At 43.8% G+C, this 18,078-nt stretch overlaps 1 protein-coding gene across 1 annotated transcript; it reads left to right on the top strand.

Moving 5' to 3' along the window:
- The first annotated feature begins 530 nt into the window (after positions 1-530).
- kcnk10a (potassium channel, subfamily K, member 10a) lies at positions 531-17,119 on the top strand. The gene is made up of 7 exons (XM_053843869.1): positions 531-970; positions 2,759-3,144; positions 11,947-12,064; positions 12,356-12,516; positions 13,415-13,607; positions 13,685-13,827; positions 13,892-17,119. Exons 1-7 carry the CDS (start codon positions 916-918, stop codon positions 14,564-14,566), a joined length of 1,731 nt encoding a protein of 576 aa, XP_053699844.1. The 5' UTR covers positions 531-915; the 3' UTR covers positions 14,567-17,119.
- The last annotated feature ends 959 nt before the right edge of the window (positions 17,120-18,078 follow it).

Raw genomic sequence — 18,078 nt, 5'->3', positions numbered from 1 at the left:
AATTTTTATGGGAAGTTGAAATAGTCACCCCACCCTCTTATTCCATACTTTTGATGTAACTAAAAGATGCTCAATTCTTTTAAGCAGTTCTCATCTATTTTTCAAACCTCTGGTTCCAGTCCTGAGGTAGCATGTAAAGTGAGAAGAGGATTGGGTTGAGGCTAGATCCCTGTGGCATCCCGCGAGAGAGGGCGGGGACAAGCCACCAATCGGGGGGTGAATTGAACCGCGACAGGTGCCATTGCATTATAACAAATAGTATTTATTTATATTGACTTCCACTGAGTATAATTCGCATTAGAAGCTGGGAGGCGTGTTGGCACGCGGGGTCCAAAAAGGAGACTTTCTTGAAAACAGTATGAAGACATTCACAACGTGTCTCGTGGGTTTAGTAGTTCCTGGAAGTTGAAGTTAGGTTTACGTAATCTTAAAAGGCTGGATTCTTCCGAGCCCCTCCTTCCTCCGTTCGTTTCTCGAACTGACGTATGGTCTTGCAGTACGCAGCCGCTGGCACGCCGGTGCGCCTCTGCGTGGAGACTCCACCTCAACACAGCACTGGCGGTAACTCGCGCAGTTGGGAGTCGTGACGCCGACACCCGATCGCGATTGACATCCAGCAAGATGTGAGGCTTTTCCATGGGCGAGTGGAGCACCGTCTCCCGCTGCGGCACGAGCGACCACGGGCGGTGATGCGGAGGGTTTGCGCCCCGGAGCCCCGCGAAGAGAGAGCTGCCGCATCCACGCGCCGTCTGAACCCGCGACCGCAGAGCGAGGCACCGTTGATGATGTGCTTTTACACCCTGCCGTTCAACATCCTCTCCCGGTTTAAGTGGAAAAACAACACCTGAGACGAGCTGCGCGGACATCATCGCCCCTCCATCACCATCAAGAGCAGCGGAAACCAGGAGACCCAAGATGAAATTTCCCACAGAGAATCCACGAAAACCAGGGAACGTGAACCCCGCTCCAGGTTTGATTTCCCCCATCTGATATATCTCAGAGTCTGTGTTCTTGTAAAAGTTCATCTGAGGTTCTGCTTCTGAACGGCATGCAGCATCCAGTGCTGCTGGCCCTTTATTCGGCTTTAAAAGGTTCCATCAGCGTCAGCTCCGGTGCTTTCCACCGTGCAGCCTCTGCAGATCTGCCAATGAAACATTAATGGTGAACACAAATGGACTTCCTGGTGAAAATGCAGCAGCAGTGCTGCAAGTTTACTCCACCACTGAGAAACAATTCCAAATTACTGCATTGGAAGAGGACGTGACATCACAGGAGTAAACAAAAGCTGTGGTGTGATGCAGTGGTGGTGTGGACCTCTGGGTCCAAACATTACCTCATCCACGGGTGGACACATCAAATCCCGCATGAGTGTCACGTTCACTCCCAGCAGCGGCGCCGTGAGCCGTGACGCTTCACTCACTTGAATGACCTCCTCCCAAATGTACCCTGAAAAATGATCAGCCCTGCACGTGGGGGCTTATATAAATCAAGGGATTTCATTGGCGTGTTGACATTGTCATAGAGACGCTGCAAAGCTGTCACGATTCTCGCTGACATTTGTTGCGTTAGAGCTGGAGAAAGAGAGAGCAACCTCTGTGGGTTTGTTGAAGCGCCCGCCACACTTGGCGTCTAATCTGAACTCTGCACATTGCGGACAACTTGGCATGAATTTAACTTGAGCTATTTATGGTTATTAAAAGCTCATAAAAGTTGGAGTGAGTTTAATACACGTCGGAATGGTTTGGTTTTACTCTGCCCTTGGTTGCAAAACCATCTTCTTCATGAGCAATAATAGTATGACAAAGTGAGGCCAGCTTAAGACGCAGAAATGTAACCAGATAAAAGGCAGTGCTTCTCCAGGTGAAGAATCTAATGTGCATGTTATGACCTGGACAACCTCCATGATTTCTGGACCAGTCTCTGAGGGTCACACCTGTAGAGTTCAGAGCAGGATGAGTGTCTTAAATACTGCAGGAAACCAGTCCTTTTATTCCGGCAACCTGTTGCGTCTTTTCACACCGCCAATGTGACACCCCTGTGATCACCCCCTATTCAGGTATGTTTTAACTCTTTGTTAGATTAGATGACCTTTATTCTTGTTAAACGTTCCAATAAGGACATTTCGGAACTTGAATTTGTGGACTTAAAATATTGAAAACGTTTTGAAAATCTTCCAATCACTCGACGCCCCCCTGCAGTGTGTTTGTGTATGTATTTTACATATACGCCAGTTACTTATCCACAATAATGGAGGAAGTTGCCGAATTTCAAGAGTGGCTGTTGTGCGGCACCATACATCACCTATGTGAGTGAGTCCCAGTGTCTGAAGTCGCTACAAATGTAAGGAAGGAAAAGCGACTGAAAGTTCACTCTGCAGTTGTTGATATAATGAGACGGCTGAGCTCATCTCTAATGTCGCCTTGATAGCTGTGAGTTAAAGACATTAGTCTGAATGACTGTGCTGCCCTGGAGGTCCGTGCTCCTGAAAGATGCAGACGTCCCTCCCTTCTGTCTGGGCGAATATGAATCCAGGGAGATGGAGATAAAACACAACTTTTATGTCGGTCCCAGTGTGCTATTAAAAGCGAGCCGTGAAGAAGAGCTGTCTGTGAGTGTTGTCTAGTCGAGCTGTTGGTAGTTTAAAGGCTCTGTAAACATATTTTTCCACGTCAGTTTACTGCCCTCGACTGTGTGTCTTTAAGGTCTATCATGTTGTGGCTAGATGCCAACTAGAAAAACCAAATCCTTTCTGTTTCAGTGGCTGTTCAAACCAACCTGATTCCCCCGAAGAAGATGCAGCCCGGAATGCTTCAGTCCAGCCTGGTGCATGCCAGCGTGGCCACCATGCAGAACCCGATGGGCTGCTCGCTTCCCCGTCTGTCCGTGACCTCCCGCCCCGCCAGCATGGTCGCCAGCATGGAGGCGGTGGCGGACGGGTCGGCCCCCTTCACCATGATGAAGCTGAAGACGGTGATGGCTGTTTTCGTGGTGGTGGTGGCCTACTTGGTGGCGGGGGGCCTCGTGTTCCGAGCGCTCGAGCAGCCCTTTGAAAACAACCAGAAGATCACGATCACGGCGGAGAAGGCCGCCTTCCTGCAGAAACACCCCTGCGTGTCTCCGGACGAGCTGGAGGCCATCATCAAGGTAAGGCCGGTCGATGCGCAGTCGTTCTCATGGTCCCTTGTGGCGACTCAGGTCCACAGAAAGCTGAGCTGCGTATCGATCTGACACTATTTAAACCCCAGACACCCTGGAACTGGACCCAAACCACTCCAGACTGTCTGGTAACACAAGTTTGTATCTGTCAAGGGCGATAACAAACTGTTGATCCCGATATAGATCCATTACGTAACAGAGGTAATTGACTCTTGGAAGAAGACTAAAATGGAATCTTAGTGTTTATAAGTGTCTCATTAAACTTCAAGACAGAGTGCTAATAGTATTCTTAACAGCTACTTATATTGGCTTCCACACCCCAGTTACCATGTCCCAGTGGTACCTCCGGGAAAGTTTCATCACAGGGTTTTTAAAGGCTTAAAATGGATGTAAAAAGTGCAGATTATCCCCAAACCTTCCCTGCGATAATCGAGGGAATAGTAATCTAAGTAAAATCATATCCTTCAGTGCTTCCATTTTTCTTCTGTAAACCGGAGTAGGGTCACTCTTTGGTGTTAGTCACCTCAAAAACTGTCAGTATATTTCCCTATATGGCATCCCTGAATGAAATATACAAAGCTTTAGGTGACAGAGAGAATGTGACGGCCCATTAATACTCAACATTACATACAGATCCGGATACAGATGGAGCTTTCTGTCCGTGCTCTGTGTTCATTTTGTAGTATTTCTGTTTCCAAAAATTGTTCGGCTATGGACCAAACGGAGCAGTACCTCTGTTGCTGTTACTATCCGATACGTAGCTCTAATGAGACACGAAGAAGAGATAACAATTTCTCATCCTCCAGTCGTGATGTATCTAACAGCCTTACCGATCACCGCCTCCTACAACACTTCTAGCACTTCCTCCACAGTCACCATGTTTGCTTTGGAGTTTGTTGTTGTCATAAACGTTTGACTCTGGGCTGCTCCCCCTGGTGGACATATTGGTGAACAGCAATACCATCGCATAGAATGCCTGGACGTATGTGATCAGTGACAGCAACATAGTTTGAAATGAATGGGAACAATTTAGTATGCAAAGGCAGCATAAATGGGCCTTGAGTGTCAACATTCAGGTGTAAATCCATCATCAAACATGCTTATGTTTTGGACAATAACAAGTCACGGATTTATGTGGTTAATTTTGCAAACTTGCAAGTCTTTTATTCAATCATTTGCGGAAAATAAGCTGCCAAATTATTCATATTAATGTGCCTGCCACATTACAAATTTTACGATTCCGTCTGTATGGTCGCCATAACATGCACTGAAGGGACGTGAAAGCAAAACTGATATATCTGATTGATGTTTTTGTGGGCTTTTTTGCTGGATGATATGCCACTCATGACATATATCATAATGCGTGTGCCCACAGTGCTTTTCAGTCTTTGGGTGCTAGTGTTACCATGGCAGCACAACCCTTGAAAAATGGGGAGCCAATTCCACTTATAAACAAGGTGAAATGCCAGAGTTCACCTGACTATGAGGCCTCATCCTGCCGCTGTACCTTCACATTGAGGCGTCATTCAAAAACCAAAATATTGACATGGAAGTTGACTTTTCGAGTTTCAAAGTAGTGAAAGTCGGGGTTCGCCAAAGGATTTTTCAGCTGACACATTTGCCTCAAATGGCGCATTCAATCAAAAAGTGTTTTGAGCTATAACTCTTTGTCCTACTCTCAGTATAAGAAAAGCCACTTGTCTGAATCTACTCCTGTGCACAAATCGACTCCCTGTCCTGTCTCAACCGTAAGGCATAGCAAAGTGTCCCATCGGTGTAGTGTAGCTGCATCTCTCTTCTTCTCCAATCTGACGTCTAGTTTGCTAACAGCAAGCGTTTGTTTGGCCAGTGTTCCCTCGGCTTTCATCTCTCATAGGAGCTCAATAGTGACGTCATATCTTGAGATGCAAACCTTTTATGGAGAGCATAACCCTTTGACCAGCCAAAACACTGTTTTAATGACCGACTATTTTCCTACCGACCGAAGAGAAAAGCTGCAGGCGGACAAAACGGTTGTAGGTTTTCATTCAAGCCTCACCCACGTGTCACGTCACAATCTTTCCAGAAATATTTTTACTATAGAAAAACAAGGCGGACGGTGGGTGAGTCATGGTCTCACAGCATCTAGTCAAAGGAGCTGTGAAACATCCTATTGATCTTCCATCTTGCCAGATGGAAATGCCTCCAGCAGTGTGATGTTTTTTTTCCCCCACATCACCAGCTTGTGTGTTCATTGGCTTCATGTTCATGCTCATGTGAGAGCTGTCTTCCAAATGATCCTCTCTTCCACACCGGAATTTCCTGAGCATATCAGGATTAGCGTAGAAAACAGCGTAGTTATAAAGCATATATGTGTGGCCTTTTTCGTCCATTTCGTAACTTGGCTGATCTGATTTGTCTGTCCCTCCCCTGAACTCTTTTTCCTGCACAAGCTTAGCATTTTGCTGTCGCATCGTATTTTCATTCACAACTCTGCGACTGTTTATCCTGAATGAAGCGCGTCCCAATGCTGTCATAGCAGGATGCCTGCTGTAGAGGAAAGCTCACGTTCATGTCTGCTGCCACAGAATATCAGCAGATTATATTTCACTCATTCGACATTTCACTCACATTTTCCAAGACAATACTATATATTTTTGAGCCAGTGACTGCAGAAATCATCTGAAAAGTTGGCTCCAAGTTTTGCTCAAACTTCCTCGGTGATATCGGCATTCAAAGGAAGTCCGAGCTGAGAATTCATATATTCTAGATTTCTACATCCTGTTTACGTTTGGGGAAGCAATCTTGAATTGTGAAATCAAGGTGGTGAGTATTCTCCCAACTTCCATCTGGGAGGTGGAGTGATGTCCTCAGTGATGTCACTGAGGGGCGGAGCTGGGAATTTCCCAGTTTACTTCAAACCTGCCCTCAATGTCCTCACGATAAAATGGAACAGCATTGCAACGTCTGACTGAGACCTGTCAGTCATGGATGCTTGACCCGCCCCCTCTCTGAAGACAGTGTGGCTGCTCCTCGTGGCAGCAGTTGGGAGATACAAATCCAAACCTTGGCACATGAGATTCCCAAACCTACCTCTACTAATCCTGCTGCACGGATAGCCACGTTCATACTCGCGATTGCACAGGCTAAATGGTCATGCTAGCGCAACATGCATGGGGGGGTGATTGCACTCTGTAATGTGGTCATATGTAATAAATAAATACATAAAAATAAATGTTATGAAAAATGATATAATTAAAAACAATTATGATTAACATTTTGGCCAGAATTGTGCAGCTCTAGGACTGAGCCATCGCAACATCACTGAGTGCTTTTGTAGTAATATTTTTTTAATGTGTAGTTGTGTAGACAATTGGAGCAGAAAACCTGAAGCTTTTATGAGGCTTCTTCGACAATGCCGTTTCATTCTTGCATAATAAGCTGCATTTGATCCCTCAACCTTGCTGGTTTTGCAATTTGAGGTGTGAGCGATTGCACAAAATCCAATCCAGTTCTCATTAATCCAACCAAATGTGAATTACATTCCACACTCTTGGACTCAAGCGCCGGGGTTTTTCACTGCCAAGTCTACCTGTAGTAACACTCACTTGTTTGGCCCTGAGTGTTATTGACCTCGGCAGCAGTGAAACCCTGTATGATAATGGATGGCTAATGCACGGCGTGTCAGTTGCAGTCAGGCCTGGAAAGCTGCTGTGGATGAATGCCAGTCGTACACATGACGCGCAACAGCATACATCTGAGACACAGAAACCAAGAGCCGCCTGGTAAAGCCACTCTCACCACGCGCTAACAGCCTTCACAACTGCTACAGTTCCAAGTAAGTGCTGTAATTGCACGCCTTCTCTGGCAATGCGAAGGTGGAGGCAGTCATTAATCTTGTTTAGGGATAGTAGGGAAATCAACTTAAACTGAGGCCATATCAGACATCCGATCAAATGCCTTTCTGGAATAGACCTGTGATACGGGGGTGGGAGATTGCAGGGAAACAGGGCTGCTGATCAGGCTGGCTGAATTCACATGATCATTCTGGGACCTGCTGCTCCGCTTCATCACATGCCCCTGCAGTTAAATGACGTGCAGCACAGAGCTCCGTGAGTGGAATTTAATGGCTTTCACAGAAACAAAGATGCTGGAACAATTGTGGATACCTGTGGAAGGATTGCTGCCGACCTTTATGGACACAATATGTGCTGGGTGGTTTGGCAAACATCGTGACTGGATGTTTGAAGGAAAATAAAAATGGCAGGTGACAAACTAAGCTAGACTGAACGCAAGATGCCTTTATTTCCAGATCGGTGGTAGCAAAAAAAAAAAAACATTTATGATCGGGGAGATGTCACCCTTCGATGAGCCTCAGAATTTAGTGCGAGAAATAATAATGATTATGAGACGCTTTGTATTGGCTCATTGTACGAGCTCAAAGTGAAGAATAATATTATAAACTCGGTCATTATAACCAATGAATAAAAGAATGCGCTTAAATATCACCATAATTTTCACGATCTTAAATGACTTTATGAATAAGCCTTAGCAATACATCGCAGAAAATAGTTGTGTCTTCCTATATATTTATGAGAGTTATGTGTTAGCTGTAAAAATACTGCTCCCTTTTAAGGTGTTGGGGAAGCACTTTGAGCGCGAGCTGGATCATTCTCCTAGCTCAGGCTAGTGGAGGACTCATGAGGCTTCATGAAACATTTTTTTTATTTTCAGGGCCCAGTAGGTGGCACTCCCTGCTCCAAAGTTTTTGATACACCATTTCAATGACACCTCACTGTACGACCTACTGAGTGTTGAAAATGTTTGGAATTTGACTTTTAAGAGTGACTCAAGTAAACAACAAGTAAAGTAGAAAACTCTCAACAGTACAACAGTAGTCCCACAGTTGTTAAAACACTTCCATGATTAGTCAGTCATCCTGCATAATTCAGAGAAAAAAAAAAGTTTTTCGAGCTATTAAAAAATGCTTGGATCGAAAACAAGTAGTGGTTTCTCTTCAGTATTCCCTAGTGAGAGCACAAACAATGATGAGGCTGATGATTCATTCTTTCAGCGTGTCCTCCTGGGCCCTGCTACTCTTCATCACTATGACTCTGCTGATGGTGCAAACACAGTGTTAAACTGGCTGAAAAGCCTGCATATTTGCTGGATGGAAAGCATGAAATGTCCTCTGACTTCCTTTAGAAAAAGTGTTTCAGGTATCAATTCTATATCAGCCAAAACTTGAGCCATGTTTAAAACAATTATCTGAAGTACTTTTGCCTTCAGTAGTCTACAAAAGATTATCTTCTCACATTGCACCATTGAATAATCTACAGAAAGCTTGTGTAACCAAAAGCATTCTTACCCACTTTGGATGTGTGGAGCATCATAAAGCTAGGTGAGGAATCAATGTACTCTGTGTGGGTGCAAATATAAAAAGGCTTCTTTTGGTTACATCAGCTTGAGTGAGCCAGAACTCCTCTTTCAGCAGGATATTCAGAGAACAAATAGCTTTAGATAATAACCTGCGACTTTACTGTGGGCCTTGAAAATGATAACACGACTCAGGGACATTAATAATTCATGCAGCGAGGTGACTATTTTAAGGCATTCTGCATGCAAAATAAGAGCAGAAGTTACTATAAGTTACTGAAGTTCTTCATCAAACAGCAACTGTACCAAGGCACAAACATGTTCTACCAACTTGTGACGGGCTGATGAGGCTTCATGAAACAGCTTCAAGTCCAGTAGATGGCGCTATCAGCTCTAAAATCCGTGGATTTGAACATCCATTGCAATGACTCCTCACATCGTTTTTAGACCAAGTCCACCCCCTGCTGAGGAGCCCTGAAAATGAGGACACTGTTTCATGAAGCCTCATAAGCACCGCTACCAACGTGTCCCTTTCTAGAAATAATTTTCAGTACATACAGTAATATTGTGGGCGTGGTCTGATCCAATATATTCTGGATTGGAGTCTGGTCGGATACGGACTTCATCGTAAATCAGGAAAAAAAAAAAAAAAAAATATATATATATATATATATATATCCCAGTACTCCAGAAATTATACCGCCACATGAGGGTAGCACCGCTTCCGTTAGCTGGCATGTAGCTACGAAAATCTCGGAATACGAAGACACACTCTCTCGTGTGTCTCACCCCATCCCCCTCCCTCCGCGACTAAGGGACTTTCTATGGGAAACCCAGTACTCCATGTGGTATCACAAAATATGACAAAGACAATGGACCATCTTCATTTCAACATCAACATTTCTCATCGTACCCATCCCTTGCCTACTAACACTTGGAGGACATTTCGGCAGAGTTTACCAAAATGTCACTTAAGCTGCTGTCTTGAATATTTAATAAAGACCCCGTCATATTTCTCATCAGCCGGTTTATTTCTTCTCCCAAAGGGGCCGAATATTGTTGCATGGTGAATGTGGTATTTTTAGACATCCGGCATCAGGATCAAATGGGTGTCAACTGGCACTCAAGGCTTGAAAAAGTGGTGTCCCTAATAAATGCATGACATTCCGTTCACTTATTTGGGAAATGCTGTGCTCCTAGGCTAAAGGCAGCGATCAGCTCGGGGACTAGTTGTTTATGTCCTAGTGCTTGATCTGAACAAAGTATTAGGTGTGTCTCAGCCCAACGTTGTTTTTTCCAGAAATCCTTCTCTGAAGAGACAGAAAGCATCAGTGAAGCTTTGGTGGAAGAAGGGATAAACAAGGTTAAGGATTGGGTGGATGAAAAGCCAAGTGTTTCCTGACTCAATTGTTTCTTTAATTTTAGTTTTTCCCTTTACGTATCCATATTACCCTCGGAGGAGTGTTCAGCACAAAAGCGGTGCTTTTAAATGGGAAAACACTTTCAAGACCGTGTGCTCAGAGTGCTGAGGGGGAAAAGGCTATAAAGAGTAACGACAGCAATGGTGAAAAACCCATTTTTGAACAAGATGAAAACTGCCTTTCAAGTTTTTGAAATGGGAAACAGTGTTTGTGTGACATTTCAGAGTGCAGACGTGTCGTGCATAAAGACTCTGACATTCAATTTGTCCGGAAGATTTACTTCCTACAGTTTATGATTTGTTTGAAAATGAATCCACAGCGTTTCCTCAGCTCTAGTTTAGAGGGCTTCTCCCGTTTTTCATGGATCGACAGGGATCCTTGTTAAGCCCAGGTCAGTCGTATGTCCATCACAGACTTCTATCAGTCATGTTAGGAATCTGGGTCTGTTAAAAGCTGTTGTGTGACTTGTGGCGAATCGATAAGTCAATTTTGAGTCGCACATCTGTTGACATGTCGTTTTACGACACTCGCTGTCATGAAACATATTACCGGGATGATAGACTGTGTGCTGTCAGTTTTATTTTGGTGGTAAAATACAAAGTGTGTGAGACGCTAAGTGAGATGTTTGCAGCTAATTAGAATTTAGTGCTAACAGCATGAGCATCTTGAAGGAGTTATTGGTTTATAATTTCCTGTATTATTTATGTCAGCTAGTGTAATATACTCTTTTTTTTTATTTTATAAAATCTGACTGGTCGTGAAGCTATCAAGTATTTTTTAAGTTGCAATGAGTTTAAGATTGATACATTTTATGTTTTGAACTTCTGAATTCTGAAAAGTGTTGGAACTGAATCATGTATTATACACGTAATAACTTATTTAAGGTATAAACAACTTTGTTTTCTTCTTTCATTTTGAGAAAATGCAAAACAAAGATATGCAATATCGCAGTCTGTTTGGGACACCCCAAAAGTGAGATGTTGGGGAGGCTGGGGAGGAGTCCCCAGGGCTGACCCAAGATACGTTAGACAGACTATGCTCTCAGTTGACTTGCACACTGCTCAGTATTGCCACTCAATAGCTGGAAGAAGTTTCTGTGGAGAGGAAAGTCTATGTTTCTTTGCTTCGGCTGCAGCTCCTGCAACCCAAATGGCAAAGTTTGTCAAAGACCAGTTGTCCTTTGGCCTTTGCCTTGCCCTTCAGCCTGCCAGTCGAGCCATCAGGTGGTCCTGTCTGCGCTGAGCCTCCATCTGGCAGGACGGACACTCGCAGAGAAGTCTTTCCCTGCTATCACCCGCGTCCCTCTGATTAACTCTCTCTCAATGGGAAGTCACACGACACACAAACCTATGTCACAAGATGAAGAAGGTGATGGATCAGAAACGCCTGAGGAATTTGTTATCTTGCTCTAGTGTCTCCGCTAATATAAATGAAGTCATGACCATGAATGATTCTGCCATGAGTTGCTTCTCTTGACGTGGATTTTCCCTTTTTGGCGCTCATGATGTTCTGAATATTTCAAACTGTAGTTTTGGTTTCAAAATAAATTGTTTACACAGTCTGCCTTTTGCAAATCTGGGTTTATTTTTCATGAAGGAAACATTAGTAATTCATGTTCTCCAACCTCTACATTCACTTCCCCTGATCTGTGACTGATATGTGCTAGAGAGACACTTCCTGTTAGAGTTAGGTTGGCCTCCTATAAAGTTTGGGTTTTGGATGATGTATTCCTTTGATATTGCGGGGGAGTAAAGTAATTACTTGTTTTAACCAGCGACACCTGCCGAGGGGCATGTGGTTCAACTGACTCATTGAAATTTCTGCTGCCATCATGAACTCCGATTAAAAACATGTGACATAACCGCCACTCCGCTGCCAGACACCCATCAGAAAGCTCACCATGCTAACATGCTAACACTCCCACGCGTGAGCAGCATGACAGCAACAAGCAGTCAAATGAGCATCTTTGCCAGCAGAAAGAGGGAAGTTTTCTCACTCCTGTTTCTCTCTTCAGCACTCAGTGGACGCTGTTAACGCCGGCGTGAATCCTAGCGGGGACACCTCGTATAACTCCAGCCACTGGGATCTGGGAAGTGCCTTCTTCTTCGCCGGAACTGTCATCACAACAATAGGTGACCTTGTGATTTTGGGGCAGTGGTTCTACAGGAATGACAAAGGAAATGCTAGAGACATAAAAAACACTTGAGGTAGCTGATAAAACAAGCGGAAAAAAACACATTAAAGGCCTTGGCAGAAAGTGTTTTCTGCCTCACGAACCAAGTAAAATGCTCCTCATTATAAGCGTTGTTTCATAGGGTACAATGCTGCGGACGCACTTTGCATCTTAATTTGAAAAATGGTTTGGAAAATTGCCGTAAATTAATATTAACGGTGCGAAATATTCAAACATATTTTCTCTTTAGGGTATGGGAACATCGCTCCAAGCACTGAAGGGGGGAAGATTTTCTGCATACTCTATGCAATATTTGGAATTCCACTGTTTGGATTCCTTCTTGCTGGTGTCGGAGACCAACTCGGAACCATTTTTGTCAAAAGTATTGCCAAAGTGGAGAAGATGTTTCGGGTGAGTTGAGCGTGCTTCTCTCTTGTTTTCATTTCTATTGTAAATTATTTATATATTATTTATCTTGTATCATTAGATTTTTGATTTATTTGTTGTGTCATGTTGGGTGGAGGGACACTTGACTGCCTTTGATGTTTGCTAGCTGATAGCATAAAAGTTAGCGAAGAGCAAGTGAAGTATTTAAGGCTAGACTTTCTTTCACCAGTACACACTTAACAGATGCTGTCGCAGCATGAGCTAAAGAGACATGACTCAACAAAGTGATCTATTATTAATACCTCTCTTGCATATAACATGATCTGAGTCTGAAAGCAGGGTGCAGATCTTTGGGATGTTTCTGGAGGATCCGTTATAATGCAGGCTTGTAATCGAAAGGAGGCGGACATAATTTCAGACGGGTCGGATCATGACTCAAGACTCATAAGATGAGTCCTACCAAGCCACGTTCACAACCGCTAGCATTAAGTCCATCAGTACTGTGGGATGTGAGAGCAGTTCCCCTTTATTTTCTTCCCTTTGCCGTGTACATTCACACCGTACAGTACGTGACTTGGCAAACCCAAGTGCACGTAAAGTGAAGTGCAAATTCCAAGCCAAAATCTGTTGCTCTAAAATCAGTTTCAACTCTTTGTCTTGTTGATGAATTTTCCCTCTGAAACCACTGGAGTTTCGATTTTGAACTTGAAAGGCTCTAATGCTACGACACTGCCATCCCAAATGTAGCACAACGACTCAATATCACAGCTCGATTTCTCATGTAAATCGGTTGCTTTTGTTGCATAGATTTGGTTATGCTGTCAGTGAATGAAGGGAACTTAAGAGTTAACAGTTGATGTGTAGACATGTGCGACAAACTGACTGGGACATCCTTGTGTGTTTGTTTAAATTCCTATAACAGAACAAACATAACCAGATCAGCCAGACCAAAATCCGGGTGGCCTCCACGCTCCTCTTCATTCTGGCCGGTTGCATCCTGTTTGTTACCATCCCGGCGGTGATATTCAAGTACATCGAAGGCTGGACAGCACTGGAGTCCACATACTTTGTGGTCATTACTTTGACTACTGTTGGAATTGGAGACTATGTGGCAGGTGGGTGTTGTGACAGCTCTTATATCGACCGCGGGAATGCCGAGTCGTCTATTGTTTCTGTTCTGCATTGTCTCCAGGGGGAGATCGTAAGATTGAGTATCGGAAATGGTACAGGCCTCTGGTTTGGTTCTGGATTTTGGGCGGTCTTGCGTACTTTGCTGCAGTTCTGAACATGATCGGTGACTGGCTGCGAGTGTTGTCGAAGAAAACAAAGGAAGAGGTATGCTAGTAGTGCTAAGCTAATGTTGAATTTCCAAATCTTAATCCTTTGGTTCTGGGCACAGGTCGGGGAAATCAAAGCCCATGCAGCCGAGTGGAAAGCCAACGTGCGTGCTGAGTTACGGGAGACGCGTCGGCGTATGAGCGTGGAAGTGCATGACAAGCTGCAGCGAGCGGCTACCATCCGGAGCATGGAGAGACGCCAGCTAGGCCTCGATCAACGTGCCGTTTCCTTGGACATGCTGTCTCCAGAACGGCGCGCCATCTTCAACAGCCTGGACACCAACAGCTACAAGACCTCCTCCCAGGAGAGCATCGATACTAAACTAAACAACCTTCGCCTGCGGGGGGCGGAGCACTGCGAGCGGCGCTCTGACCACCAAACCACATCCGAGGACAACATTTTTAACCGCCTGGGCTCCGTCACCAAACTTGCCAAGCGCAGCCGAAACCGGGACCTGAAGAAGAACATCCCGGACGAGGCTCGTCGGCCTCACAGCGAAGCGTTCGGTTGCAGCACTCCGACGTTCGACTGTGTGCTGATGATGGATGAAGTCAAAAAGAAGGACGACGGAGAGGAAGAGAACGAAGACAAGGAGTGCAACACGAGCTTGTCTGATTTTCCTCTGTTTGTTGAAATATGCAAGCCGCAGAATGGGTTCATTCCAGAGCTGACCAAAGAGCACGAGAGCGACGAAACACTTGAAACGAACAAGCTGCATTTTGAGATGGGCCCGTAGCTGTCATCTTCAGAAACTGTCCATTGAGTAAAGCCACGCCATTTGTGCCTTAGGTTTCCCTTTCTCCAGTGTGCTTGAGTTGGGGCCGACTGAAGTCCCTCTGTGCTGTAGACATTGTACTGTCCACATTAGGTATTCACTGTGCTCTGTGGATGTAATGGACCGGACCCTGTCACTGTCTGTTGACCGTCCTGTGTATTTCTTTGAGCTGGTGCTTTTTATCAAAAACCCCTCGGCTGCTTTTACTTCAGCACTGTTTTCCTAAACTCCAAATGTTCATATTCTGGCCTGTAGTTATGGACTCCATCAGAACATCAGTCATTGCTAGCATGTTTCCTGACGCTTTTATTTCGATCTTTAAACATACTAAATCGAGTGAGTGGTCACAACTGGGCGTGACAGTAAAATTAGAAGCAATGTTCACAAGGATTTTTAGGGCCAAAATTCGACATGAAGCAGTGGAAAGGGAGGGACGCACTGCAAAAAATGAGCCATCAAGTTAATCCAGCGGCAAAAATCTTCACCAGGAGTTCCAAAATCCACCAGGAATCTCTTGTCTTTTTGTAACTGATTTCATCCAACCAAGAACCTGATAGAGAAGAGGCAGACTTTGCCAGGCTGTGAGGCAATGTAACTGATATTTGCATGTAGAAATCGAAACCATTTTGAAACCAATTGAAGCCCAAATTCACGAATGGAAACCAGCCACTTTCACAGGTCAATATTTAGTGCTGCACGTATCACATGGTGCATGGTATTATGTTTCCATTTAGTAAGTTGCACTTGAGTTCCCCGCAATATCCTGTATCTCATCTCATTCCTACAGAAATACATGCACATACTGACAAGGTACTAGAGTCACCATTTTACCTCTATTTTTCTTTTTTGGACTGCGGGATGAAACCGGAGTGCCTGGCGGAAACTAAACAAAAGCCCAGAGGGAACGTAGAAACCCCACAACAAAGAGGACGCAGGTTCACATTGCCTCAAACGGATGTCGAACCCGTGACCATCTTGCTGTGAGGCAGCAAATGTGATGAATCATCACATCCGAAAAAATGAATGGCCCAGTGTTTTTTGAATTCAAGTCATTAGATGAACGCCAAAAGAGATGAATATAGAGGTGTAAAGTTTACATCAGGCTATGTGAGCACTACTTCAGTTTCATGAAATGAAATCGAATGAAGTAGGATTGTTATAATTGTAATAAATAAAAACAGTTGAACGAAGTGCTGCTACAAAAGCAAGGCATGATGCTTTGTAGAAAAAAAAATTCACAAGTTTTGGCCGATAGTTTTAGAAACCATAAAATCATCAGTGTCTAGAGAACCATTGATGCATGCCACAACCATTTAAAGCCAACACTGAGGTCAAAAGGTCAGAATTCAAAGACACAAATTGCCAACAGAAAATGCATTTGAGGTTCAATTGTTCAGTGTTTTTTGTTTGTTTGGCCGTTTACCATCAACATTGTCTGCCTTTGTCTTGGTCTCACAAGCGGCAACAGAAAGAATTTCAGAAAAACCTCACTGACCCTGAACGCACCATTTTCTACCTGAATGTAGCATTTCCAGGTAAATGTAAACGGCATGTGAAAGTTCTCTGTGTGTCTTGCATCGGACTGTTAAAATGACCAAAACAGAAGGTGTCTTAAAACAGTAAAAAACTTGGAAATATTGGACATAAGTAAGAAAAATGTGGTCTGGAAATATATATTAATCAAGTTTTGCTTAAAATATTTTTATTTTTATTTTTATTTTTATTTTTATTTTTATTTTTATTTTTATTTTTATTTTTATTTTTATTTTTATTTTCATTTTTATTTTTCGTCCTTCATTTACTACAGTCTAAGCTATTGTTTGGCGGCAGCTAAAACCTACAGCAGAAGATGTTCACAATTCTACCTTTTGTTTTGACCAGAAAAAAATGGTTCCCAAGGTCTGTATCTGTGATGCCTACTGACTTGCTGCGCAGAAAAGAGAGGCGTTTTTTTTAACATTTCAAGGTTTAACGATTGTAACAAGTGGCAGCTATCGCATTTATTTTTGCATATCAGACTGTTTTACTGAGTTTGTTTCATCACTCTGCTGGACGCCTACAGTAACAAATGGTCGGTTTTCCTGCAACCTGCTCCGTTCCAATGTCATCATGAGTCACGTGCCACCGATTGTTCTTCATTCCACACACACACACTCCCCGGCCTTACAAGAACTTTGTCACTGTTTTGCACACCTTTGTCCATGTAAAACTCTAGGTTAGAGTGAATGCAGTTCAAGCAAAAACCTGTGTAAAGTTTAAAAAAGCCTTTAAATGTAAATGCTTCAGTAAAAAAATAATAATGAAAAGCAGAAAGCATGCATCATTGCAAAAAAAAAGAAAAGGATAAAAAAAAAACACTGTACAGTATATGGTGTTGATTGTGCGCAACCACACATTTACATTTTTTAACTGCCTTTGTGGAACATCAAGTGCTCACAGCCTCGCCTGTGCAACCATTACATCCAATGTAGTGATTGCCTTTATTTATTTATTTATTTTCCAGAAATAAAAATCACTGACAGCAGTTTCAAGAGTGGTGTTTTGTCTTTCAATGGCTCCCAGGGTGGTTCGGGTTCTTTCACCCGTCGATAAAAACAGAGCCAAAGGATCGGTTTCTGATGGCCTGGGTTTGACCTTGTGGGGGATGATGGCCACATGACACACGGACAGAGCGGGAGAAGGGTGCCAACGGTTTGCTGTGGTTTGCCATGGTTGTAGAGACTCAGTTCTTCAGGATACACAACTCACTTAGCAAACATGAAGAACAAAATACTACTGTCCTTCATTTATTGTACCGCATTTTTTAAGCATTAGAAACATCATACATTGCAATGAGCTCAGTCGGACAGCAGGTGTCAGTAGTCATATGGAACACGGACAAGAAGCTTACCGCTGCTCACCACTATACTGAGACCGTCCCATACATCATCACATTGACTGACCTCATACACTGACACACCACAGATGGTCACTCATCTTCTTGTGTCTGAACTGTACCTCTGTATCGAACCAACACCATTGCAGCCGTTTATCGTAAACCTGTGGTGGTGACAACACACCAGTGTTTCGGGCATCATGTGTGCATGTGTGTCACCCACTGTGTCATGCTCAAGCCTCTTGCAGCAGGGCATTTCCGAAGAAGCTTGCACTTCACTTGGGCGTCCACTGACTGTAGAATCAAGGGTTTTGGGGGTGCAGGCGGTGGTTTGGAACACCTCAGAAAAGTAGGCTTTTGTTCCTTGGAGCTTTACCATGCATACCTGACGTTTTCCTTGACATCCACTCATCCATTTTTGGAGCGATTTGGCATATATATTTGCCTCATATCTTGGCCCTCCTTTATCCTACTTGGACTTATGGCCTCCTTCACATGCAAGAACAAGACAAGCAATGCATGTGTTTGCACGTACAGTTCACTGGTCTGAAAGTCTAATAAAAGGTTTATTGGAATTTTAATTAATTATTACGATGTA

Source organism: Synchiropus splendidus, chromosome 15 (genome assembly GCF_027744825.2).
Source record: "Synchiropus splendidus isolate RoL2022-P1 chromosome 15, RoL_Sspl_1.0, whole genome shotgun sequence".
Lineage (NCBI taxonomy): Eukaryota > Metazoa > Chordata > Actinopteri > Syngnathiformes > Callionymidae > Synchiropus > Synchiropus splendidus.
This window is presented reverse-complemented; position numbering and strand designations above follow the sequence as displayed.